Source organism: Poeciliopsis prolifica, unplaced genomic scaffold (assembly GCF_027474105.1).
Source record: "Poeciliopsis prolifica strain line A6 unplaced genomic scaffold, Auburn_PproV2 SCAFFOLD010, whole genome shotgun sequence".
Taxonomy (NCBI): Eukaryota; Metazoa; Chordata; class Actinopteri; order Cyprinodontiformes; family Poeciliidae; genus Poeciliopsis; species Poeciliopsis prolifica.
Window position 1 is genome coordinate 10,502,871 of NW_026562385.1, and position 26,533 is coordinate 10,529,403.

The window sequence follows — 26,533 nt, forward strand, 5'->3', positions numbered from 1 at the left end:
CTTCCACATTTAAATCACCAAACAAAAATGTGCTGCAAAAATAATTTTTGAGTGCGTTTCTCAAAATTTAAACCAAGTTGAAGCAGGTGTGTTTTTCACTTTGTGGAGTTAAACTATTTCTGGGTCCAATTCAACTAACTCAATTTGGTATACATTCTCTGAATTTATATTTATGTGAATATATATGGAGACAAAATGAAGTAAACAAGCTCATATAAATATTATGGGGGGAGGAAATGGAGCTAATTAGTCTTTTAAGTTTTATTAAGTTTCATATACATCAATATTTCTTCAGCTGTAATACAAAAAAAAAAAAAAATCCAAGTCAAAATCCAATGAATTTTTTACAAACAGGGCAGGAAATCTTGAAATACATCTTTTCATTCTTTCTCTGTCACTACTGCAAAGCAAGTCATTTACAATAGCTTATTATCATACTCTCAGAATATTTATATGCGTTCAACCAAGAAGACTATTGATGTTCACATAGTTAGTTCTCTAGTACTTCAGACCGTCTTTCACGCCGCTTCAGAATGAACGACGTGTGGAAATGCGTGAGGAATAAAACGTTGCTCCACTGTGGCATCCGAGTTCAAACACAAAACTCTTGAAACATGATGCTCAGACAAATTCAGTCATTGCGTTTCCATACCAGGTCCCTGTTTGAGACGACCAAATAAAAAACAAAAACAAAAAAAAGACAAACTTCTTTTTTTTTTCTTTTTTTTTTAACGCTTTGAGGGTGAAAAATGACTTTAAAAAACAACAACAAAAAAAAAACATAAATGGAAACATGGGAGCTCTGTGAGTTTTCTCCGAGGTAAACTTCCATCTGAAACGGCTCAAGTTGTTCTCGCCTCTCTGCGCTGGCCCGCTTCGTGAGGACAGGTCCCCTCCGCCCCCCCGACCCTGCGTCCATCAGTCGCAGTTCGACGGGAACGGGGCGGTGGGGCGGGGGGAGTAAAGAAGCCAGAACTCCTGGCAAGTGCATTTTGTTTGCGCAACGTGCGGTGCTTTCTAAGAGGCGGCAGGAGACTGAAGCTTGTTGTTATGAGACCTACAGGGTGTGGAGAAGAAGGGGAAGAGTTGAGAGCTCTTCAGGTTCTTTATTGCTGCAGTTAAGTCACAGACAGAAGATGCAAAAAGCGTCGGGGAGTCGTGCGGCCATGTTGGCGCCAACGCCTTTCATGACCGAGAAACCTTGCGAGTTGAGGAACAGGAAGACGCACTTCTCTCTCTCTTTCTCTTCAGACCATTTTAGACTTGTAAAATATTAATAATCTAAAATGAGATATTTTTTTTATCATTATTAAAAAGGGTCAAATACAGTCAGGCAGATAATCTCACAACCACTGTACATCATAAAATGTAGATAACATCCAGAACTAAAAGGTGAAGTAACATACAAAAAAACGCTTCATAAATATACCTTTATAAAAAAATATGCAGCTTTTTTTTTCTATATATATATATACTTTACTCAACACCTTCAACATGTCCAATTCAACTGAGATGTTTGAACAGAAATAAATAGACGCTTGGGACTAAAAAGCATTTAAAACGCTTGATTGAACTCAAACGCCAGTTTCCTAATGTCTTATGGAAGAGAACAAAATGGCTGCCGGTCTGCCATGTTTCCTGTTCCGCTATGATTACAACTCATTCCTCAGAAAAAAAAAACCAAAAACAAAGAGCACATTTGGTGGTTGTGAGTCTGGTTGGTGTGTGTGTGTGTGGTGTGGTATGGGGGGCTTTTCTTGAGACTTTTTGCAGTTTTGGAAACTCATAATTCATTTCTCTTTGTTTGTTTGTTTATTTCAGTGTCAACAGAGAGACCCCCCAGCATCCAGTCCAGACTCCAGCTAGACTGGCACACTTAAGAATCAGACAATCTGCAAGAAACAAAAAGAAGATGGAATGGCTTAAATCACAGGCATGCAGCACAGGTGGACAAACACACACACACAGACGCAAATGCAAAAAAATGTCAGAGACGCAAACAGAGTGTTGAGACGGCGAGACGTAGCGCCTTGCAAAAAAAGCGGTCGCGAAAGTGTTTCATGTTTTGTCACGCCTTAACCACACACCTCAGTGTTTTACAGGGATTTTGTTTTTGGACACGCCAACATATTGCGTGATTATGAAGCGGAAGACAAATCATGCTGAACTCTTTCTACAAATAAAGATCCAACACAGGAACAGGGACGGGTTCATTTTACAGATCACCATTGCAAGAAAACGAGCCTCAGTTAGCGCAACGGCTAACTCTGCTTTTCTTCCGCAGTAACAGGGAAGATGCTAAGAGTTGAAGAGCTGAGTCTAAAACAGGAAAATCCTTGGGAAAAAAAATGTTAGAGACTCCAAAAGAGTTGAGGACGAGTTCGGAGGTCTACGATACTAAACATACAACCACAGCCAACCGTCTCTGCGGCAAGATTTGAAAATATCTGTTCACAAACGCTCCAATCTGGCCGAGCTCCAGATTTTCTTTAGTTATGGAAAAACAATCAGTTTAATCCAAAGATGTGCAAAAATGATAAAAACATTTATCTGTGGGCTGAATATGCATAATCATCTCAAGTGCAAACAAAAGCTGAAACGATTGATTGAGTTAATCGATAATTTAAATGACTGTCAACTAATTTAGTGAACACGCAATCGTTAACTGGAGTACACAGACTCAAAAACAAGGCCATCTTTTAATGTATTTCTAATATTGTACACGAAAGGCTGGAGTGCTTCAATAGAATTTTTTATTTTATTTTATCCGTTAATTGATTCATTGTTAGACTAATCAATGGATTGTTAGTTGCAGTCCTAATAAAAATAAAAAACACAATTTCTTTCCAGTTCACAGTCATCGGCACTCTTCCACTAACACACCCACACCAAAGCCAATTTCTCATTTCGCACTTTGCTAACTTTGAAAGTATTTAGCGCACTTAGCTTAACTAATTTCTTCTGGATGAATTTTGAAGCTCTAGTTTAATTGGCTGTTTTGTGAACTTTCAGCTCATTAAAGTTCGACATCGGTGATGAAGTTTTGATTGTCGACTATTAAGGATTTTTCAAATTCAACGTTTCTATTTGCACTCTTATTTCGACTGTGGGTGAAAAGTGTTTACGCAGCAGCTCTGTTTCCTCTCCCCACGTTCTCTCAATAAATACACAGTGTAGGCTTTGCAGAACATGCAAATTACAAAGTCAAAATGAAATTGCTGCTTGAAATAAAGTTAGCGCTTAAGCGTTAGCTCCAGCTAAATGGGTACCACCATGTTTATGATTAGCGCTTTAGCGTAACTAGCTTTTTAGTTAGCGGTGCCCACCACCGAATCCCAATAAAATACATTGCTGTTTGTGGTTTTAACGCAACAAAATGTAAAAAACACACACACAGAAAAAAAAATTCTGATAAGTGTTAACACTTCCAGTAAATGACTGTGACAACATACACATGTGGAAAATAAATCTACGTTCTATGACTTAAAGTTACACCACTCATGCTAGTAAAAAAAAAAGAAAAAAAAAAGACAGGCAGACATAAAAACACAGGGATGAAGTTAGAAGCAAATAAACATGACAGAGTTTCTACATAAAGAAATGAAATCTTTACGAGAACAAACAAGCGAATCCTCAGAACTGGGTTCTGCGGGAGCAGCAGCACTTCCTACCTGCTGGCCTTGAAGCCTTTCAGCTTCTGTACAAAGAAGGCTTCCAGCACCTCGGCGCACTGAAAGAAGGGCGTGTCGTTGGGGTTGTAGTAGCGGCAGTTGTCGAAGATTTTGGTCACGTCCGCCACGAACTCTGTGAGCTTCTGGTAATGTCGCTTTTGCAAACGGGTTTCCATTGTGGAAAAGTCTTGAAAGAGAGACAAATGAGCATGAGACGAACGTCGCTTTCGCTAAAAGCCGGCGCGCGCGGGCGGAGGTCGTACCCATCGGCTCCTTGATCACGCGGTAATAATCCGGCGCGTCGTGGGGATCCACCGGTTCCAGAAAAGGCCACGCCATTTTGTGAGACTGACAAAAAAAAAAACAAACACGTGAAATGCATCTTTTTTTTTTTTTTTTTAGTAAAGGACACATTTGTCAGAAAAGGATACATCTCAACTTACACAGAGTTCAGATTATGAAAATGAAAAGGAAAAAAAAAGAGAGAGCTCCAACCTGTAATGACCGTAATATTCTTTTCAACCCCTCGTAGTCTCTGTCGGTGAGCGGCGAGAGTACCGTCATGGCGTCCTCCGTGGACTGGCACTGCGGACACACGTACACGTCGATGTGATTGGCTTCGCTCTGCAGGATGCCCACACAGCGTCCGTGGTACCAGTTCTGGCAGCGGTCACAGCCGATGTAGAACCTGTGGGTGAGGATTGGACAGGGAGGACAGGGGGACAACACAGGGTTCATGGAAATCAAAAGACGTACGAAACACAGACATAGAAGACGAGAACTGTCTGAGGTTTTACTACAATGGCGTGCCGTGATCATTTGCGCTCTCAAAAATTTTTGGATCTTGTTCTTTAATATTTATTTATTGATTTAACTTTTTAAAGAAGGTTAGTTAGTCGACCCCAGTTTGACCAAGTTAGCCAACCTGTTGTTTTTCTTTGTTGTTTATATTTTATGTTGGTTGTTCTAATCCTGATCGCACTCACTGTCTGTACAAAGTGAAGTTCTGTTATCAAATAAATTTGTAATACGTTTGTTTTTATGTGAAAAAAATAATAAAAAAACAAAATTAGAAATATCAATTCGATTAAAAAAAAGAAGCTTTTTTCATTCTTCAAACTTTACTAAAAGGCATTTTAAAAAAAGCAGCAAATGCTAATGGCTTAATTTAAGGCTGCAATTGAAGTGAATTGCATCAAAAGTTAATTATTTAATTTCTCATCTGTTTTATACTTTAAAAAAATGTTAGCCTCAGTTCACCCTCAGGAACCTCATTCTTAGCAGCCATGGACAGAAGTGAGACGTGTGGCAGAGCCGTACTGTGTGTCGTCGTAAGGCGTCCGACAAATGCAGTACAGCTCCTCGTTGCTTTGCCCCTCCTGGCTGCGTTTGCAGTCGTTACACACAAAGTCCTCCAGCTTCTTAGCCTCCTTTTCCGTGATTCCCACACAGGCGCCGTGGAACCAGTTGGAGCAAAGATCGCACCCGATGTAGAACCTGCGAGAGAGAGAGAATGTTCTCTCTTTGCACAATTCGAACCCAATTGGAACCAAAATATGGCGGGGAAGCCCTCTGAGCTTACTTGGACTCGTCGTACGGCGTCTTGCAGATGCAGTACAGCTTGGTGTCCTTCTTGTGGTCCTTTGAGGTAGAAGACAGCTTCTTCTTCTTCTTCTTGTGTTTCAGCGAGCTGGAATCCCGCTCCGGGTCGCCTTCCCGCTCCTTCTCCTTGTCCTGGTCTCTGTCCCGGTGCCTGTCGCGCTCTCTGTCGCGCTCGCGCTCTTTGTCTCGGTGTCGCTCTCTGTCCTTCTCCTGTTCTTGTGTCTCCGTCCCTGTCCCTGCCTTGTCCTTGTGCTCCTCCGCTTGTTTCCGCTTGTGGAACGAGGACGCGGCGGAGTGGGAGCCGTGAGAGGAGTGCGACGGGTGTGAAGAGGCTGCCTTGACGGTCGCGGCGGCGGCCTGAGCGATGGCGGCGCGCGCCTTCTCCTTTTCCCGGTGCAGCCGGGCCAGGTCCCGCCTCAGCTCCTCCTGGGAAGACAAAGTCGCTCAAGAGTCTGCAATGGCGATTTCTAGACCCGCGTCACCGAAAACCCACACGTTCCGGAAAACTAACCTGAACTTGCAGCTGCAGCTCTTTGTCCAGCAGCGCCCTCTTTTTCAGGATCTCGGCCTTCAGTTGCTCTTTGTGCTTGTACAGCAGGGCGGTCAGCTTGGTGGCGTTCTGCTTGGAGCGCTTCTGCTCAACCACCTCCTCCTTCTTCCTTTTCTTCGCCGCCTGCTTCTCGTCCTTCTCGATCTTGTCCAGGATGAACTTCATCACCTGGTTGCACACGATCATTCTGAGGGAGGCGAGAGGAAGGAGGAACTTCAGCTGCTGCTTGCCTGTTTTGATCGCGTTGAACTGCGGCCGACAATTACTTTTGAAATCAAGTGTTATGACGACTAGTCGCGCGAGAAAAACATTCCACATTCTGCGGATTTTTGGAATTTAGAAGTACATGAAAAAACACAACTGTATAATCCCTTTTTTAAAATAGAAAAATAAACATTTTATTGCCTAAAATGCAAAAACATTTGGAACATGAAGCTAAAACTGCTACTTCCGGGTGGAACACATTTATAAAAAAAATTAAAAGAAAGAAGTTTTCTTTTTTTACTCTTCAATGGAAAATGTATATATTTTCTCAACAGTTTCACTTCATTATTGCTCTGAATATGTTGCTCTTCCAGTAAATGGCCTTAATTAATCTGAGTAGTCCGATTAGTCATTTCAGCCTAAGCTATTAAAAAAACTGCAAAAAAATCAGGACTGTTCTTCATTCAGTGAAGTTAGTCACAGTGGCTACAGAATCCAGAAATTTCCCTCAAGAGTAGCGATATGTTGTAGTAAAATGACTCGAGTAGAAGTGCAAAAGTACAACAAAGTAAAATTACAACAAAATCTCATTTTTTACTTTTTTTCCCCAAAAAGTTACTTCAGTAAATGGAATCAGGCTGGATATGATTTGCAACATTTCATTTTCCTTTGGGATGAATAAAGCATTTTGTAATTGACGTATAATAATAGTGATGCTGATCTCTAGCTTATAAACTGAGCTCCAACCTCTGGTTCTCCTCCCGCTCTGCTGCAGCCAGCGTCTTCCTTTGCTTTAGTTGTTCTGCTGAAGCATTTTGCTTTACTGCCGTCTGACAAGTTAAAAAAAAAAATAAAAATCACAAATTGCCATTAACATTAAACTTTTCTAGAAAGAGTTCATTTACATAGATAAAAAAACATGAACAGCTGTTATGCTGTAGTTCCTCACCGGTTTCTGAATGCTGTCTTTAGGACTAATGACATGCAGGTTCTGGTCTTTGGGTTCCCTTTTCGCCTCGTTGTGTTTCTTCTTCTTTGGTGGTTGTTGCTGCTGCTGCTGCTGTTGTTGCTGCTGCTGCTGCTGCTGCAGTCTCTGAAGCTGCTCCTGAATGCTCGCTGGTGTCTGTATGGTCACCATGTTCTGGATCTGGTGGGCTTGGATCTGGCCCCCTGCCTGCTGGATCTGGATGGGCAGCTGCAGCTTGATTTGCTGGGGGACCGTGCCGCCCTGCTGCTGGGCCTGCGCTTGGATCTGGGCTTGGATCTGGGCAGCGACGTGAGGCGGTAGGGCAGAGAGCAGCTGCACCGGCTGCTGGAGGCCCGACACGGTGATGAGCTGATGCCTGATGGGAGACTGGACCTGCAGCTGAGGCTGCGCTTGAACTTGAGACTGGCTCTGAGGCTGGAACTGGACCTGGAGCTTCGCTTGGACCTGGCCATGGGGCTGGACCTGCAGCGACTGGGGAACTTGGGTTGGTTGCGGCGACTGGACCTGAAACTGAGGCTGCGTTTGGACTTGGGTTTGAACGGTGACGTGGGGTTTCTGCGGACTTTGGGTGAGAATCTGGTTTTGCTGCTGTTGTTGCTGCTGCTGGATCTGGACCTGGGTGTGGAGTTGGGTTTGGATTTGCTGCGGCTGGAGCGAAGTCTGGGCCTGAGGTTGCGCCGGAGGCTGCGACTGAATCAGAGGCTGTTGTGTCGGCTGAGGTTGCGTTTGAAACGCAGCTTGAACCTGGGGGTGGTACTGAGGCTGTGTCCTGGCCTGGAGCTGCATGGGGGACTGAACCTGAGTAAGGGGTTGCACTTGGGGTTGAGGCGATTGTTGCGTTTGTGGCTGTATTTGTGCCTGCGGTTGGAACTGAACTCTGATCTGGGACTGAATTGGAGCTTGAACTTGAGGCTGGAGGTATGGGATCTGCTGGACTTGTCCGCAGGTCTGGATCTGCGCGGGCCTTACGGCAGATACAACGGAGGAAACAGGTAACCCCTTCATGCTGACCTGCACCGTTGACGCCGCCACGTGGGACACCTGCTGCACAGACACAATGGCAGGATGCTGGACCAGCACTTGGGTGTGCGGAGTCTGAGACGTCTGAGGCGAAGGAGCGATGGGCGAGTGGAGGGAGACTGCTGCGGGAGCGGACGAAGGAACGGAGGCCATGGCGGGTGGTGTGACTGGAGTTGCCGCCTGAGCTGGAGCCTGAGAAGATGATGATGATGATGATGATGATGATGAAGTCCAGTTTTGGGGCTGAGCTGCCCTCTGTTCTATCAGAGCTACAAAAGGAGAAAGAAAAAAAAAAACAAAGTGAAGTGAATGTTTTTTTACAAAAGGAAACGATACATTGACGTGTTGGATTTTGGTTCTTTACCTGGCACTGAAGGTATGGTGGAGGTGGCTGTGACCGGTGTGACAACAGCGCTTGCCATGGCTGCATGAAGGGGCGCGGAAGGCGCGGCCTGGATTTGGGTTGGAGCTTTGGCTGGGAAAGGGATGGAAACTTGGGTGGACACAACAGCTATAACGGGAGCAGAAACGGGCGCGAGGGCCGGCGTCGGTATTTGGACAGGCGAAGGTAGCGAGGCGGAAATGGGAACCTGGGGTGAGATCTGGATAGCTGGTCTGACCGACACTGGAGGAGACACGGGAGTCGAGGTCTGCATCTGGAGGTGGGTCGAGGGTAAACCTGGAGGTGAGCAGACAGACTGGGGCTGGAAATGGACTTGGGTTTGGAGGGCAGTGTGTCCCGGTAAAGGAGGGGAACTTGTAGTATGGGTTTGCGCTGGAGGCGAAGCTGCTATAAGGGTGGAGATTGGGGTTTGAGGGATGGCTTGGATTTGTGTGGGGGCAGAAGGGAAGCCAGGTTTATAACTTACAACTGGGTTGAGGTTTTGCGGAGAGTCACCGACAGATCTCACCACTTGGGGGTGTGCAACAACTGATGGTGGGGGGTTAACACCTGTGTGGAAGGCTGTGCTAAAGAAGGCACAGGAGACGACATCTGTGCCTGTGCAGGGACGAATGAAGCAGCTGAAATGTGTCCTTGCGGAGAGACCTGAGGTGCAGGAGTCACAGGCGATGTGACTTGGTTCTGAACAGGAGCAGAAGATGGGCTGGGGGCACAGCTCGGCTTTGGTGAGGGGCTTCCGACGTGTGTTGGGGCAGGAAGAGGCGCGACCATATGCGTTTGAGCTAAAGCTGATGGAGTAGTCTGGACTTGGGCTGCAGCTCGCACTTGAGGAGAAGATGTTAGGGTGTGAGGGCTTGGAGTTGTGGCAGGTTTTGTAGGGGTAGCGTTCATGGGGGGTGAAGCCGAAACGGTTGACGACGGGGGCATAGGAGTGAAGAGGAAGCGCTGGATCTGTCCGTTGGGCATGGCTGCCTGCATTAGTTGCTGACCGGGTCCGGGGATGACCGTAACACCTTGTGGGATGATCTGAAGCTGTCCCTGGGTCTGACCTTGACCCTGGATCACCACAGTCAGACCCGGATTCCCCCCCTGAAAAATGTCGGAAGCCATATTCTCAACATCAAATAAAAATTAAGCCATAGTTACTCGTTTCAAGTTCCCATCTCAAATCTTGCAGGATCGAAAAACATATGACCTCCACTTTTGCAACCTCCACATGTGTAAAACAGGAATTCATACAGATTATATACATTCGAAACATTTCATAAAGCTAGTTTTTTATTGTTTGCACATGTTCCAGTTATTTGGACATTGGGAGGAATTCATCCATCTGAAATAATAGAAATTGTTTATAACAATACTAAACACCAAGAACTACATAAACTTTTGCCATCATGTCCTTGGAAAAAAGTTGCCAGTCTTCAACTAGAGGCTTACAGAAAACATCTGCAAAAACTCAACATCTTTAATATCACATCGAAATAATTTAAGTTTCTTTCTTTTTTTTTTTTGAGCGAATGCATGGATATTTTTCCCTCACAGTGTGAGTGACAGCAGACAGGAAAGAAAGGAAAAAATTCACCTGTGCGCTTTGCGTCAGCTGCATGAGTTGAGCCATGGTGAGTTTTACTTGGCCCTGCTGCGGCCTCGGGGCCTGAGAGGAGGCAACCGAGGGCTGTCCGGGAGTCGTGGCGACTGGACCCGAAGAGGCTGGCAGGCCTGCGGCTCTGGGAGCAGGAGGCGTACCAGGGGTGGCTGTGACTGCAGGCTGCTGACCTGGAATCAGATTTGACTCCTTTAGTGCTTCTGTACGGCTAAGAAGTAAAAAAAAAAACAGAAAACAAAGAGCAGATTTTTGACAAATCACCTTGCTGAGCTGCCGCTGGATTTCGAACAGTTGTTGAAATCACTTGGTTCCCTGTTGCGCTGGGTGTCTGGCTTACTGTGGTTGTGGCCTAATAGAAACATTAAAAAAAAAAAACCTTCAAGATTTCAAGAAAAACACTGCGTATTGGATTCCAATAAAAGGGATGGATTTAAAACCAGCAGACCTTTTGCAGGGTGCTGGAGCTCGCGGCTCTGAGGTTGATGTTCCCAGTTGTTGGATGCAATGTGCTGTACGTCCGGAGATTTGCTGGAGGCCCGGAGGGGAAGATGCCCAGAACCTTCTGTTGAACTACACCTCCTGACAAGATCCATCATGTCAGCATAGGAGCATTGCAGATTAATATACAAATGTGTAACGGCATGCTCTGTGTGTGTGTGTGTGCGAATTTAATGAACAGTTAAGTGGTTTTAAGATTCTTGTACTGGCATGCATATTTCCATCGGTACAGACTCACGTGGGGACAATTTACTCATCATGCTGAGAGTCAACACTTAAACCAATTTAGGCCTTCCACAGGACAGTTTTCCCATCCATTTTGGCAATCGCAGCCCACTGGCCTTGCCAAAGCGAATGGCGCTCATGCTCCCTACCTCCTTGAGTAGAAGGCACATTGAGTGTGACAATCTTGCTGTTAGCGGGCAGCGGCAGTTTGGCGGCGAGGACGTGACCGGCCACAGTCACTGGGCTGCCAGCGATCTGGAAGGTTTGCTCTGAGGCGGCGACAACGCTGCCGGCCGCCGAGGCTGCAAGACACACCACGCCACCTGGAGTCACGTGTAGCCCGGAAAGGGGCCGCGGCGACGGCCGATCTACAGCCGAGGTGTCCACTGTGAGCTCCAAGTCCGCAAGAACGAGCAGAACGCTTAAAAGTAGGAATTTTATTTATCTTTTGTTCTTTTTTTTTCCACATTTTTTTTTTTTTTAGTTCCTACGCCAGTTTTGGGTCTAACGCCAGATTCACAAAATTGCTAAATTTTTGTGGGACTGAAAGTGGACACCGAGAGTTATGACACTATTATTTTGGCAAGGCAGTTTCGATCGGCGAGATGGAATGTGATGTGCGATAATAAAAAAATAAAATAAAAAAAGACGAGATGCCGTATGAATAGTTGGCCTTGAACAGCAACACTTTTTGAATCCGATACATGAATGTTTGTGACGATGACACAAGATGACTCCTTACCTGAGCTGCTACTGCTGCTGTTGTTCTGGCCCTGCTTCACCCAGGAAGCAAAGGACTGGTGGAAGTTCTTGTCCTGCTGGAACGGAGCCGGCGAGCCCAGTTTGGAGGTCAGGACCATCTTGGCTCCAGATGTCATCGGACTCGTCTTCTGGCCGGTGGAGGTCGGTGTACTGGGAGCGCTGACTGCGGTGGCGCTGGTGGTGGTCGTCGTGGCAGTAGTGGCGGTTGTGCTGAGTTTTTGCTGCTCGAGGCGTTTCTGAAGAAATATTTAAATTTAAGACGTTGAGAGACTGGTGATGAAGGTTTCTGCAGGTGTCGCCATCTCACATTTAAGACTTTTAAAGACCACTATGGAGGGACATTAAGACTTTGACCGTGACAGAAACACAAAAAAGGAAATTGCAAACAAATAACTTGCGTGTGTTAGCCATTGGCTAACTTCTGTTGCCAGGACGAACATTGTCCAGCCAACCAGCAATAAGTTTGCACTTCGCCATGATGGGCATAAATAAGCTAGCAAGCATTTCGCTTGAAGGCTATATTAGCAGCTAGCTAGTGATAGTCACAAGAGTCACAGAACGCATTGAAGATACCTGCAGTTTTGAGTGACACTGAAGTCTCACAAACAAAAAATAAATAAATATAAAATCTGTTTAGGGACAATTGACTGAGTCCATTACTTTAGTAAGGTGACCATTTGAGATTAAATAGTCCCAAAACAACCAAATTAAAGACCTCTGATTAAAGTATTTGAGGCTAAAAAAATTTTTTTTGTTCTTAGTGACTTTTAAGACATTTTAAAATGTGTCTTTTTTTTTCCACATTTTTTTTAGACACATTAAGATTTTTCAAGGCTGCGCAGACACACTGCTGACCGATGACGCATTCAAACTAAATCTGTGTGTGTGTCACCTGCTGGGCAGCCAGTCTGGCCTGCTTCAGCTGATTCTCCAAATGGGCCTTGACCTCCTCTGCGGTCTTCAGAGTCCCGCTGGTTTTAGACGGATCCAAGCCTTGCGATTTCTCTCTTTCCAATCTGGAAAACCAAGAAGAAAACATGGGAAATGCAGAGTGGAGACAGTCCTGAAAACGACTCATTCGCCCAAAAACATATTTAGAGTTTTGACAATTTGGATCATGTGTTTCTAACCTCTCTGCGAAGGCTTTTATTTCCCAAAGCTCCAGCTCCTCCTCGGGGACCCAAGTCTCCACGGCGATAGGCCCCATCTGTTTGGCTGGCTCCTGCTTTTTAGGCCTCAAGGCACTGGAGCGCAGACCTTTCCTTTGAGGAGTTGGAGTTTCTAATCACAGAAAGGGTTAAATGTTTCTTCTATATTATTTCTACTATAAAGGGTTTCGTCCAGATTACTCTCAAAATCTACATTTGGTGATACTTAATTCCCCCCCAAAACCTCCTACCTTTGGGAGTGTCCCTGTTTCCGATGGGGCAGATGATCTTCCTGATGCAGTACTCTGAGCGAATGCCGTGAGGCCCGACGTCCCTCCGTCTAATAATCTCCGTCGTGATTATGTCTGTGTCTGTAGTTTCTAGAGACAAAACGGTTCCTAGTTTCACGTCACGCATGAGGAGAAAATCTTCATTTGGACAAGAAACCTCATTGGTTTAGACGGGTTACGTCTCCGTAAGCTCTCAGGAAATCAAACATTAAAAAAGTGGATTATTTGGAATGTAAATGCAATGAAGAAAGAAAGAAAACAACAAAGGAGAAAAATGCTGGTTGCAGTTGACAATTAATTCAATCATAGATTAATCATGATCAATCAGATTAATTGTTTCAGCCCTAAGCAAATGCTGAATTTTTCTCACCTTTCCGGGTCGTTCCCACCGCAGCAGAAGGCTTCACAGCCATGTCGTCCCACCTGAGGCAGGCCCAGAGCAGCCTTAGCATCAAGCTAACGCCTGCTAGTGACCTCACAGTCTGAAGACGGTATCTTTAAAAACAAAAACAAAACAAAAAAGTGTGCGAGTTATATAAATAGATGCTTTATGAACCAAGAAAGACAAGAATTGAACAATCTATCCATGTTACCGACCTCCACGAGATCCCAAAGGTGGGCCGAGGCGAAGGGTAGGGCCATATATCGGGAGCCGGCTTAGCATTGTAGCTGAAGATGGGCACTTCTTTGATGCCCGCCTTCCTCCCCAGCCGCTTCAGGTCGTCATTAGGCAGGACAAAAATGCTCTTCTTGCTGCTCTTGGTGACAAACTTGCGGTAGGAAGGCAGCGCCGTGCCCGAGCGCGCCTTCCTGGACTTGGAGAACCGCAGCAGGGTGACCCTGTCTCTTGTGGAATATTCTTTACTGATCGTCATAGAGCCGGCCGTAGTGGAGGCGGGCGCGACGCCTTTGGTGTCGCTGGGTTTCCTCCTCAGGGAAGCGGGTGCCGCCAGGCCCAGTTGGAGGGTAGCAGCAATGGTATCAGAGGAAACCGAGCTACTTTCTGCTGAGGGAGTTTTACTGGAACTGTTGGACGTGTCGTGCATAGAAGATTTCTGAGGCTCCTTTAAGGAGTCGTTAGCGATTGAGGTCTTTGCATCCTCTTTAGATGTGCAATTTTCTGTAATACTGCTGTTGTGGAAAGACGTACTGGACAATTCCAGCTTGACGGGCAGCGACCCCTCACTCTTTATCGACGAATAATCACCACTATTCAGAGATTCTGTTTTGTCTTCAACGTGGTTCTCCAATTTGGGGACTTTCAGCGGTGGCGGGTGTGCTACGCTGGACAAATCGTTTCGTGAGAGATTCCCATTCATCAAAGACTTGACAGGCTCTTTCTCGGGATCCGACGCGTCGTCCTGGACCGGAGAGGTGGAGTCTGCGGAGACGGTTTTTCCATTTATCTGAGAAATGCTGCTTTTGCCTTGCGAGTCCGTCTGTCCGCTGCTTTGATCCACTTCGTCATACCCCCGCTTGTTGACGTTGTCTCCGATTCTCTTTGTTATTTCGTTGTTCCCCGTCGTCTCCGGCAGACGATTGTTGATGCTGTTGAGTTCCGGTTCTCCGTTCACTTCCTTATGAGAGTCGACGGCCTTCACCTCAGCCACGTTACTCTGGCTGGACACGGCGGAATCGGATTTACCATCCGCCTTCGAGTTCGTGCTCTCCTCATCGAAGTCGAGCTTTTTGACGACAGGATCTGGTCCTCGTACGTGTTCCTCCTTCTCCTCCGCTTTAATGCTCGAGGACAGAGCGGGCTGTTGTTTGGCATTTGCCGTTCCTTCCGTCTTGACGCCAGTGGCGGGTTTTGCGGCCGTCGTCTTGGACAGGACGGCCGCCTGCCTCATCCGCTCGAGTCTCTGCTTCTCCTCCAGGGTGAACTGCTTGACCCGCCGCTCCAGCAGCCCGTCCAGTTTGGACGGCTTTACTTTCTTCTTGTAGGCCGTCCGCAGCTGGAAACCCTCGCTGACGTTCACGACGTCGTAGAAGATTTTAGCGGGGATCTCCTCGCTTTTGGGTTCTTCCGGTGCCTGCGCCGTTTCCCTTCGTGCGGTAGCAGGGGAAGGACAGCTGCCTTCGACTTCATCTTGGACAAAGAGATTCAGAGGTTAGCTGATGAAAGGACGAAAACCACATTCACAATTGCAGAGTTTTACCTTTCTTGTCGACATCCATTTTTTCCTCCTCTTTCTCTTCACCAGCAGGTTTTGCTTGCTCATCTTTTACAGAAATGTCTTCCACGTTGTTGCTGAGAGGTTGGCTGCCATTAACCACACATGTGTCCTGGGACAATGGGTCGAGTTCTTGCTCCTTTACCTGCTTCTCGGTTTCTTTTAAATCCTCCGTCTTCATGGAAGGTGTTGCGCTTTCTTTTCTTGATTTAGCTGAAAAAATAAATCAAAAACCGTCTTAAGCCTCAAATGTAGCAACACACGACCCGGGATGTACATGGTGGGAGTTGTGTTACCTTCCATTTCTTTGCGGTAGTTTACGTTTGTGTTCCCTGGCAGCTTTGGCACGAAACGTGGCACGTGTGTCTTACTGACCCAGATCCAACCACCATATCCTGTTACTCTGTATTCTTCCCCTTTTTGCTTCCACACCTCAGGAGAGAGAGAGAGAAAAAAAAACACTTTATTAGAAAACATTTATATGTGCAAAACAAATCTGCATGCATAAAATTAGAGCTGCAACTAATTGTCATTTAGGTAATGAATTATTGTGATGATTAATCGAATGAAAAAAAAAGGTACATCCTGCAGATTTTTTTATTAAACAACTTGAGCTTATTTTATTGCCTAAAGTGCAACTGCATTGAACCTGAACTAGGTGAAGCTAAAACTATTCCACTTGAAGAGTTCTGGGTAGAACATATTTACAGACAAAAAAGATGTTTTTTGTTTTTTTTTTCATCTTGAATACAAAATGTATACACATATTTTTGCACAGTATTTTCTCAATTATTGCTCTTGATATGGTGTCGTTTCAATTGCTTACCTTTCTTTGAGTCTATATACATCAGTTACTAAATTAGTTGACGATTATTTCGACAATCGATTAATCACAATTAATCTGATTAATTGTGTCTGCCCTACATTAAACTGACATATTCCCACCTTACAAAAACAAACTTCTGTGTAGTTTCATTGGGATTTTACATGATGGAACCAAAATGGAGCACTTCCTTGGAGTAAAAGGAAGTGCGGTTTTTAAATTTTCTCTCTCACACACAATAAAGTCTGAAGAGTGTAACATGTTTTAGTATAAATTCCTTTCCAAATGTCTCTGTACTCTACCTGGTGTTTGATGGGGATGGTGTATTTCACCCACGTTGCCTGCTGCAAAGTCTCTTCATCTTCAAGTTTTTTCTCTCGTTTCTTCACCTTCTCCTTCTCATCCCGCTCCATGGAGGTCATCCGGTGCATTCTGAAGGACGCAAAGCGAAACATGCGAACAGCGTTGGCAAAGACGCGCGTCAGTGAAAGGCCAGGCGGAGCCTCGCTCGTCCTTTACCTCGTGTGGCCGAGAGAGTCTTTCCAAACAGGCAGCAAGACGACCGGTTTGATTGCACACTCCAGGATGGCCAAGGCCAAAGCAAATTCCTTGGCCTTGCTGCACATCTGTACTGCTTTGTTCCAGTTGGTCCTACAAAGAAAACAGAAAATGTACCGTTCAGTGGCAAAATACACACAAACGTTCATGTTTCCCTGTATTTAATAAAAAGAAGATTTTTTTTTTAAAAAGGCACCCAGACGTACCTGTGCGACGCCCAGTTGGGGTGCATGAACGGTCCGGGGACGTTCGTTTCCAGCTGGATGATGGTGAGGCGCAGCGTGGCGACCGTCAGGCTCCGCGCCCCGTGGATGGAGCCGTTCCACTTGAACTCGGATGCCGTGGTCAGGCTGAACTTGTGCGAGAGGTGGCGCTTCTTGTCGTAGTCCTCGCGGTGCTGATGCTTGTTGAGCGCCAAGGTGTTGGTGCTGTACTGGTTCTGGTAAACCCTGTATTTGCCCTCCTGACCCAGTTTGAACAAGTTGTTCAAATTCACCGCCAGGTCCCTTTTCAGGAAGGTGAGGCGCGAGGTGCTGGCAGCAGGAGACGACTGGAATGGAGACAGGGGGGTGTTGGGAGTTCATTAGCAGGAGGATTCAGTTTCTGTTAGAGCGTTAAATCTGCACCGATTTCCTTCGTTTTGGGAGGTCGGCCGATACTTGCATGTGAAACTGTTCGTAATCACTGATCTAACCGAGACATCAGCAGGCGTATATTTAGCAGAAGTCTCTCAAGTTTTAAAATTTCATTAATCTGCCATAAAACTGTAATCAGTGCAATATAACTTTGTCGCTATATTGAGTGACTTCTTAGTCAAAGAAAAAAAACAAAACAACAAAAAACATACTGGCCAAAAATAACAGGTTTTTAAAAATCAGCTATCAGCAAGAAAACTGCAATTGGTGCACCCCTACTTTCTATACACATGACTTCTTCCACTTTATGGCTGGCAGGATGATTCAGATGCTTTTACTACAACTTTAATACAGGAGACTAGGTACCACAGATATATTGCAGTCATTACAAATAAATATTGAAAAAGAAAATACAAGAAAAACGTCACATTTACGCTTCTACATTTAATTTAAAGCAAAAAAAAAAAAAAAAAAATCCACCAGGACGCCTCACCTCTTCATTGCCTTTCTGAATTTGATTTTTCGATTCCTGTCCTGCTGCGCTCTCCTTCTTCGTCTTTTCGTTGTAGTCCTCTGGTAGAAAGAAGTCGAGCCACCCGCACATCATTCAAACAAGAACAATTCGACACGGCCAAACTCAAATCAGACTCCATGTTTCATTTCTCCAAATTTGTGCTTACCGGTCCCATCCTGGCTGGTAAATGAGGACCGAGAGGACCTGTCGGCCTGGTCAGGGGGCTCCACCTTCTTAAGGCCCCCGGGTGCAGAGAGTTGGTCCCCGTCGCTGGGCGCGTCTGGCTGACGCGGCCGCTCGCGTGTTCCGTCTCGGCTCGGTGACGATGGCTCGTCGCCTTCTGGGTCTTGGCATGTGGACTCCGACTTCTGCTGTGCGTCTACAGTATTTATATTAAATATAAATATTTAATAAATAATATAAATATTTAATATTTCTTGTACTGTTTCGAGTACAAGAAACAGTGAGAGCAGGTTTTCTAAAAAGCCAGCTGCAGGCGACAAGAAAAATAATCAGGATTACCAGCGACCTTTACAATTCAAACATGCCGAGGATCAGAGATACACACTTGCTAACAAATTTTGCTGGACGATGAATTGTCCAAGTGATTACTGCGATAAACGATCATCATGTTTTTAGACCATTTGCGAGTAATGTATCGTCAAGTTCGCCTTCTCGAAAACTAATAATCTTTAATTTTGTAACAAACTCTCCACACTGGAAGTGGAAGATCTTTCAAATATCCAAGATAAAACATGGCAAAACAATAAATAAAACTGAAATAAAAACCTACATTCAACTGAAACCACAAATAAGATGAGGTTCAAAACATATTCATAATGGAAATAATTGATCTCGTTTTAATTCACCTCGCAATTAAGTCATTAATTGCTTCTTGCCAAAGGTTTACTAGCTGTACATATCACAGGTGTAAATAAGGTCCAGCAAACGACCAAAACAAAAAGAAAAACTGGCAACAGAAGATTCGTCTTTATTGTATTGCTTATCAGTTATCATGATAGATTTCTTGTCACAATAAAAAATATATATATATTATTTTTCGTTATTACAATAAATTCTAGTTAATGTTTAATAAAAACTGTGGATATTGTTGGGATTGTTATTTTTACAGCCTTCTCCACTGTTCAATAAATTTGAGAATATGATTAAACGCTGTTACTTTGTGTGCTTTAGTGATACCAATCAGACGTCTTTGATACTATTATTTAGTTCTATGAACAAAAAAGCTTCATGAACACAAAAGGCAGTGATGATAAATAGTTATTGTTATCGTCAGGTTTATTGTTATCAAAATAGAACCACAAAATCTTGTGATAAAACTTATAGACCCCCTATTTTGGCCTCATCTAAACACACGTAGCATCCAGTATCTTTCAGAAGCATTCACGTTTATGTTTATCAAACAAATCATGACATGTTTAGGTGCAAACAGCCAGGAAGTAGTGTACTATAAGCCTGGCGGGTCACCAGGCTTTACTTTCGTCCCCACCAGGCTAGGCATTGGTAGTTTTATTCTAACATTTGGATTTTTTAAGACTGCAGGTCTCGTTAATAGTGTCTTCTGATGATACACAGACGGCTGCTGGATGACTAGCGCCCCTTTAACCAGGTTTAGCAAGTATTCTGGGGGAAACCCTGACAGGGTATGAAAGCTTGACTTTAGGACAAACGATGACTCAGGGGCGGTGAGGGGGCGTACCTGTCTGTCCCTGTGTTGCCAGTTGAGTGGAGTCCTCCTTCTCATGGTTCTCAGATTGAGCCGTTTCATTGTTTGGCCCTGGAGATTCAGTGTTGGGTGCAGCTGCGTCCCGGGAGGCGGCGGAATCGAACACGCATCTCTCCTCCGCAGGAAGCTGAGCGATAGCCGCTGTGGTACGAGTCCCATCGACACAGATTAATTCAAAACGTGTTTGACAAACTTAAACTAGTTGAGCGTATTCTTTCTTCTTTTTACCTTGTGAACCAGTGTCTTCTGTGGTCTCGCCGTCCTCCGCTTTGATTTTCTGCGTTGGGAGCTCGGTCGCATTTACGGAGCCCCCTTCTGCTTCCTTCTTCCCCTCTGCCATTCGTTTCTTTGCTTCCTGCTCCTCTCGCCTGATCTTCAAACGCTCCGCAGACACCTCTACAGATAAAATGGAGCAATTAGACTGAAACCTTGGCACCATTACAGTTTCAGTCCAAGACACCATTGGAATTGTTGAAAAATTGGCATTTTTTCTGCTGGGCAAATCAAATCCACGTTGGCGGTCGGAAACTGCAACTAGCACATCGTCGTTAGGAGCAAAATTATGTTTTGTTGATCCACTTTTTGGATTTCCATAATCTGTAATGTACGACAACTAATCTACTTTCCTCCTTTTAATCCTTACGTTTTTACACGGTGAAATTGTTGCAATGTCCATCTTATCTGAACACTGCGATTTGTTCACAATAGAATTAAATATTTAAAAACGACATGTTGTCATTTGCTCGCTTTCCATAAACACTGAAAAAGTAAAACTGCTGAAAACATGCGTTGTCAAATTTTAATTGATGCAGCTTTCAAGTTTTGAGAAAATTATTTTGAAAGTAACTACATCCTGTTGTTTCAGTATAATCTGCCTTTGAGGCATTAATAATGTTGTAATGTAATGTAGGGATAATATTATCATTATTAGTAAGAACAGAAATAGTGGTCTCAAGAGACTAGTGAGCACTAACTTTTTTTAAACTTTTTTTCAGCTGGGTTTAATTTTTACTGGATGTGCAGCTATTCATTGACGCAGACTGGCAGCTCTGTAATCCGGTCCCATTTTTCACAAGATAATCTATACTTTGAAAGTTATTTATTGTTCAAGATAAATCGCAATGAGCTAAAACGTGTATTTTTGGATCTTGGATTTGAGATCGGCCATGTGATCTGCGATTGGTGCAGCTCTGAGTAGGTATGAGTAAACCAAAAGTGAGCTATCCGTCTGAAAACTTTAGTGGATGATCATGTGCACGCTTCAAACAATGAAAGCCGCCCCGTTAAGTGTTCCTTTCAGGCAAAGGTGCCAAGAAATCACACAAAGGAAGTCTGGCTGAAAGAGAGAGAGATGACAGGGCAGCCAAACAGAAATGGAAACTGCTGTCTAAGAACTGAAAGGTCTTCAAACCACTGGAGCGTCTTGGAGGAAGGCCGAGTGGAAAACAGTTGCTCATTATGTCAGGGAGCTAAAAGGGCAACACCCAACTGTCAGCAGCGTCGAAAACATGTACCTGGACAAAATACTTCGGACCTCCTGTGGAGCACATAGATGCGTGCTTTCCCTAAAAGCTTAAGGCGTTTAGAGAAAGCAAATCAAACGTTTACTTAACGGTGCCGCGTGTTTTCTGAGGGCAGCAGGCGTACGGCGTACCGTTGACGGCAGTGAGGTAGGCCTTGTTGCTTCCACGAGCTCGGTTGGTGAGGTCCTCTGTGATGTCCATGTGAGCGTGCATTTCCTCCTTCATCTCTTCCAGGGTGGCGTGGAGGTCCGTCTCCCAGTACTCCTTGTCCAGACCTTCGATGAGCTCCTCCAGCTGCGCTTTGCTGCTATAGTACCAGATCTTTTTCTTCTCGCACTCCCCGTCTTCTTCACTGGGAAGAGACAACAGAGGATGTTAGGACGGGTCTAATCTGTAAAAATATTGGATATCGACCAAAAACATTAAATGTCAATGGATGTCTACTAGGGTTTACAAGTCTGTCGGGCCACCAGGCTTTACTTGCCTAGTATAAATTATATGGATTAAGTGACTTTGTTCAGGTGAATTTTGTAACGGTACAAACCTATAACAAGCTAATGTAGTGCTATATACATAATGCATAACAATTAGCTACAATTACCTACTTTCTAATTGTAGCTAGTCAACTTGCAGCTACATTATGATGAGTTTAGACATAGTTGCGCCGAAACTCATCACCACAGATTTTGTCTTGTTCTTCGCAGGGACGTGTTCAACTAAATCTATTTGATTCCAAACTTTGTTGGATAAAACAGCTGATAAAGAACAAGCACGGACAAACTGGTGTATAGCCCTGAAAGCCATGCATAGAAGGTCAAAGGTTTTGAGCAATCTGTCCCTTACTTTGAGAAGATTTATTCAAAACAATTGAGTAAACAATTCCATGTCTGGTGAACTGTTTTTCCTGTCCTTTTTACCATCAATTTTTGATCATAATCTCATTAGAAAGAAAATACAATATAGCAATGGCAACCTAATCTTCAAAAGCTTCCAACACATCCTCTTGTGTTTGAATGCTTTGCAGAAAATGTTGAGCTCTTGTAATGCCGCTGTATGTCTGAAAACCCTAAATACGGATTACCAGGGAACGTCACCAAAAACGTAAACAGTAATCGTAAGCCGAACAGGCAGTGATGGCCCCGACTCACATAACAATCCTTCGATTTAGGAACCAGTATTTCCTCTGGTGGCGATCATATCCGATGGGCTCCTGGCGGATGTAAGGCCTGTTTTTCTGTGCCTCGGTCACACAGTCTGTGACTCCGGGCACCTTGTGCGCCACGCAAACCTCACACTGCCATTCATCCTCTGGAACCTCTTCCAGCGGCGGTTTAACACACTCCAGGTGGTAGACGGCGGAACAAGTCTCGCAACACAGCAGGTCTCCCAGGCGGTGGCACACGCGGCAGTGGTCGTCGTACTGCATGCTGCCGTCAGACATTAGCTCCTCGCGGGCAATGTTAGTGGTGAGGAACTGGTCCACTAAGAACTGTAGCACCTTAACCTTGCTTTCGAGAGAACCGCAGGGATATTCGTCCGTCTCCAGGTAGGGCAGAACATGGTGGAACTCTCTGTCGCTTTCACAGTACGCCCGCAAAACCTCGGGCCAGGTCATGCCGTCTATAAAGTACAGAGTAGAGTTGACGCTGTCCTTCAGGTCAGCGGGGCCAAAAGTAGTGTTGGAGGAGTCTTCCTCGCGCAGGATGGCCTTCAGCAGGGAGATGTGCGTCTCTGCTATCAACGTGCACTGCTCCTGGCCGACCAGGGCGGCGCAGAAGTCCTCGAATCGGAACGGGGAGAGACGCAGGACCGAGCTGAAGTTCCGCAGCACCTCATAGATGGAGGTGATGTTGAGCAGCTCCACGCTGGGCACCAAGAGATCCTCTGAGGTCTCCGGAAGCTCAAGAGGAGGGATTTCCTTGTCTTCCAGAACGGGAGTGCGAGGACGGGGAGCCCCTATCTTCTTCTTCCCTGCAGGATTAAAAGAAAATAAATAAACAAATGAATAAAACCGATTACACTGACACATCAATGCAGAATAACGTAAGAAATGATTCAATAACGGCTTGAAACAAAGTACATGTAATCACTTAAATGCTTTTGAAGACATTGCAAACTCTACAAAGCTGGAAACTTCTACGAGAGCTACTATGGCTGAAGTTGCTCATCATTAGCTTAATGAGGCTGCCTCATCCTCACACCAACAATGTTAACGCTAATTAAACCTCTCTTTATAATGACGGGTTAACTATGAAGACATGAGGTGTAATTACTACCCAGAGTCGCCAACAAATAAAGTTCATTGTTCTGCCTAAGGAAAGCTGCCAAAGTATAAGAAAATGACAGACAGGCATGCTAGCTAGGCTACTGTTAGTTAGCTGTGTGTGTGTGTTTGTTTCCCTTACGGCTAATTAAACAAAAAATAATAATTAAAGTTCTTGTTTCAAGCAAATGTTTGAGAAGTGTGGGCTGCAAACATGAAGCGGGTTTTATTATTATTATTATTATTATTATTTTAGCAGCTGTCACACAGCAGGCAACAGCTACCTTCAGTGCTAGCATTAGCTTGTTATAAGCTAAGTTATTAGCTCCGGCTGTGACAGCTAAAGCTACAGAGCCCCTCGGATTCTTTTTGGAAACGAGTGTGAACTGCACGGCAACGTAAGGCGACGGGAACGGGTCGGGCTACTGACAGGGTTGATGCTTCAATCCACCTGCAGTGGCTTCGACGCGGCCTGTTTGCATACGGTGTGCATTCTCCATTTTGAACAATAACCTTACTGCTTCCTGCACTGTAACACAAGCTCCTCTTATTGCATGCTCCGACCCAGACCGGACCTTCGGCTCCGAGGGTCCGTTCAAGTGAGCAGGGATTTACCAGGAGTGCTGGCGTGAGTGCTCTGGCTCCGAAAGCTGCTCTCGGTGCAGAAGCTGGCATCATCCTGCTCCTCGTCCAGCACATCATCTTCCAGGCAGTCAGACTCCTCATTGAGGGCCTCGTCTTCCTCGGACTGAGGTGCCTCCTCTACAAACTCGTCCTCCTCCGACCGTAAGCTCACGGCATCGTCCTCCTCGTCGCTCTCGTGGTCGTCGTACACCACCGTTTTGGACACAGCAGTCCGCCTTCCGCCGCGGCCACCTCTGCCTCCTCTCCCTCCGCCGCCGCCTCTGCCTCGTCCCCTGCCCCGCGTTGACGTCGCCTTCCTCTTTCTGGCCGTTTTGGGGGGCTCCCTCGCCGGGCTTTCGGCGTCCTCATCCCCGCTGTCCCTGAACCTGGGCTTCAGGTTCCTCCTGGGTCGCAGACCCCGGGTTGCGGCCGGGGACGCCTCGTCGGTCTGTAGCGGCTTGGGCGGCCTGCCTCTTTTCCCTCTCATGATAGGCGAAGTCTGTTATTTTAGAAAGCCGAGGGTTTCCTTGCGTGCAAAAATGGCACACGCGATACGCGAGCGAAAAGACGGTGCCCCTGCGGAGCCGAACGAGCGGCGGACCCCAGAGACTGAGCAGCACCTCGAAGCCCCCCCCCCAGCTTTCGAACGCGAAAGCTCAAAACGTTAGCCCGGCGTCCCGTTCAGGTTCGCCTCGGGCCGCCATTTTTCTTCTCTGCCTCTCTGGCTGAACAAATAGCAGGGCCTCACTACAGGAGTCACGTGGGGGATACAGCCTCTCGCTCAGTGGCAACAATGTAGCAGCAACTAAAATAATCCTCACGTTGTTATGCACATCATCATCATCATCGTTGGTTTTGTGTAACGGCATGGAAAAAAATGAAAGAAAATAAAAATCAATTTAAAAAAAGGATCTCGGAAGCTGGATTACTGACGCCGGTTATAAAGCGTTTTCATGCAGGTGGCAGCAGAACTCCACAATTGTGCGCTATTGTGTAATTTTATAATGCATAATAAACACGAATGGTTCGGTGTAGACGTAAATAAATAAAATAAATAAACGTCACGATTTGCTTTCAGGTTGATTTATTTACATCGGAAACATATAACCAGTGTATACATTCATTTGAAGGCCAAAAATATTCATTAATAATGTTACTTCTCCCCCCCCTTCTTCTTAAAAGTCAATTTTGCAACAGTAACACGAAACAAGTGGATGTCTTTCGGTCATGATTCGTGTTGAATGAAAGTAGATAGTGAAATCCAGAATTGTAGCTCTCTTTTTTTAATTACTCTGCAAAAAAAAAAAGAAGAAGAAAAAAAAAGTTGAGGTTTCGATCTGTCCGAAGCAACTTAAACGTCCCTGTTTGCGGCAAACATGATCCTGAAAACAGATGTTCTCCTCATGTTCAGAAAAAACAAAACAAAAAAGGGCATGTTACATCCCTGCAGACCCCACACATCCTGGACACGAGGGGTTTAGACTTTTACCTACAGGTCGGCGCCACAGAGCGCCTTTTGTGAAAACTAAAAAACACCGCTTGGTAAATTCTGTGTTTTTTCTCTCTTTCCCTGCAGGTGTGCGTAGGTCCGGCTGCGCCTCCCAATCTCAGCTGTCGTGGGTCGAGACTCACCTGCTCAAGATCCGCTGCAGTGAAACTTACCCTTGTGATCCCTACTAATGTTCTGCTGCCCTGACAAATGACAGCACACTAAACCATCACTTCGACCCGACAGAGCAGGACAGTTTCTCTTTTTACGGACAAAGAAAGGAGGATTTTTGTGCATGAAAATCCCGATATGCCAAGAATTGTTTCTGACATACTGTAAGTGTAACATAGTTGAAATGGTTCAGATTAAATTCTGGGTTTCATAGTTGTCCTGTGGTGAGGGCTTTTTGGCGCCCCCTACTGGTTGCCTATAAAAGGAGGAGAAACTGCAAATTCCACACAGTCTGTTCAGCGCTCTACTGTGGTAGGTCATCAACTCCAGTTCTTTTCTGAACAGTAGTGGTGGTTGTGCACTGAGACTAATGTGGAGTTTTGTTGCAGTACCCAGAACTGGTGGACCAGTAGGGAGGCTCACTGTGCTGTTTGTTATTAACCAGTCATTACAGGTAATTATGTTACGTTAAATGTCAGAAATTTATGTTGTCCGTTATGTTTGTCAGTTTTTTTTCAGTTAAGTTTGTCAGTTTATTTATTATGTTGTCGGTTTGTCTGTCAGTTTGTTTGTTCCCTGTTTCAGTTAGAGGTTTGTTTATTAGTTAAATTTGACTGCTGTCTATGTTTATTTTTCAGATTTTTATTTATTCAAAAGAGAAAGATTGAATGAATTTCATTTGAAAGTTGTGCTATCAATCACTATACGATCACCTGTTACAAAAATGTGTTGTTGGGCCCGATTGTAGTGATTATTTGTAGGACACAGTCTGTTCAGCACTCTGCTGTGTACCCAGAACTGGTGGACCAGTAGGGAGGCTCACTGTGCTTTTTGTTGTTGACACTCATTACAGAAATTCAACCAACTAGTCTCCGCTGTGTGCTGTATGTGGGGGAAGAAGTCACATAAACTGACTAAGAAGAATGTGCAAGAGGCCAATTGAATGACTCGTTGATCAAAAGTGGAACTTTGTTTAATAAAAGTTAAGATACGAAATGCTAATTCATGATCATCACTTATCCAATGCAACTGCTTTGTGCGATTA

The 26,533-nt window shown here is 45.1% G+C and overlaps 1 protein-coding gene and 1 long non-coding RNA gene across 3 annotated transcripts; one reads left to right on the forward strand and one right to left on the reverse strand.

Annotated features, from left to right (window-relative positions):
- Positions 1 to 305: 305 nt before the first annotated feature.
- bptf (bromodomain PHD finger transcription factor) lies at positions 306 to 24,547 on the reverse strand. Its single transcript, XM_055035449.1, is given in 33 exon segments — positions 306 to 1,057; positions 3,672 to 3,858; positions 3,935 to 4,019; positions 4,167 to 4,359; positions 4,992 to 5,168; positions 5,254 to 5,699; positions 5,785 to 6,010; positions 6,775 to 6,857; positions 6,977 to 8,304; positions 8,400 to 8,984; positions 8,987 to 9,527; positions 10,021 to 10,214; positions 10,306 to 10,393; positions 10,490 to 10,623; positions 10,917 to 11,069; positions 11,510 to 11,765; positions 12,422 to 12,545; positions 12,660 to 12,810; positions 12,929 to 13,057; positions 13,338 to 13,462; positions 13,565 to 15,056; positions 15,127 to 15,354; positions 15,438 to 15,573; positions 16,267 to 16,396; positions 16,484 to 16,615; positions 16,729 to 17,072; positions 17,651 to 17,730; positions 17,838 to 18,050; positions 19,392 to 19,559; positions 19,647 to 19,814; positions 21,073 to 21,293; positions 22,090 to 22,912; positions 23,820 to 24,547. Coding segments are annotated over 33 exon segments (9,876 nt in total). The 5' UTR covers positions 24,316 to 24,547; the 3' UTR covers positions 306 to 1,017.
- On the forward strand, positions 23,902 to 26,490 carry LOC129363430 (uncharacterized). 2 transcript variants are annotated; one of them, XR_008606320.1, is made up of 3 exons: positions 23,902 to 23,990; positions 25,405 to 25,942; positions 26,342 to 26,490. It is a non-coding gene; the product is annotated as an uncharacterized LOC129363430 (long non-coding RNA). The 2 variants fall into 2 exon arrangements; XR_008606319.1 differs by having other exon boundaries at positions 25,405 to 26,490.
- The last annotated feature ends 43 nt before the right edge of the window (positions 26,491 to 26,533 follow it).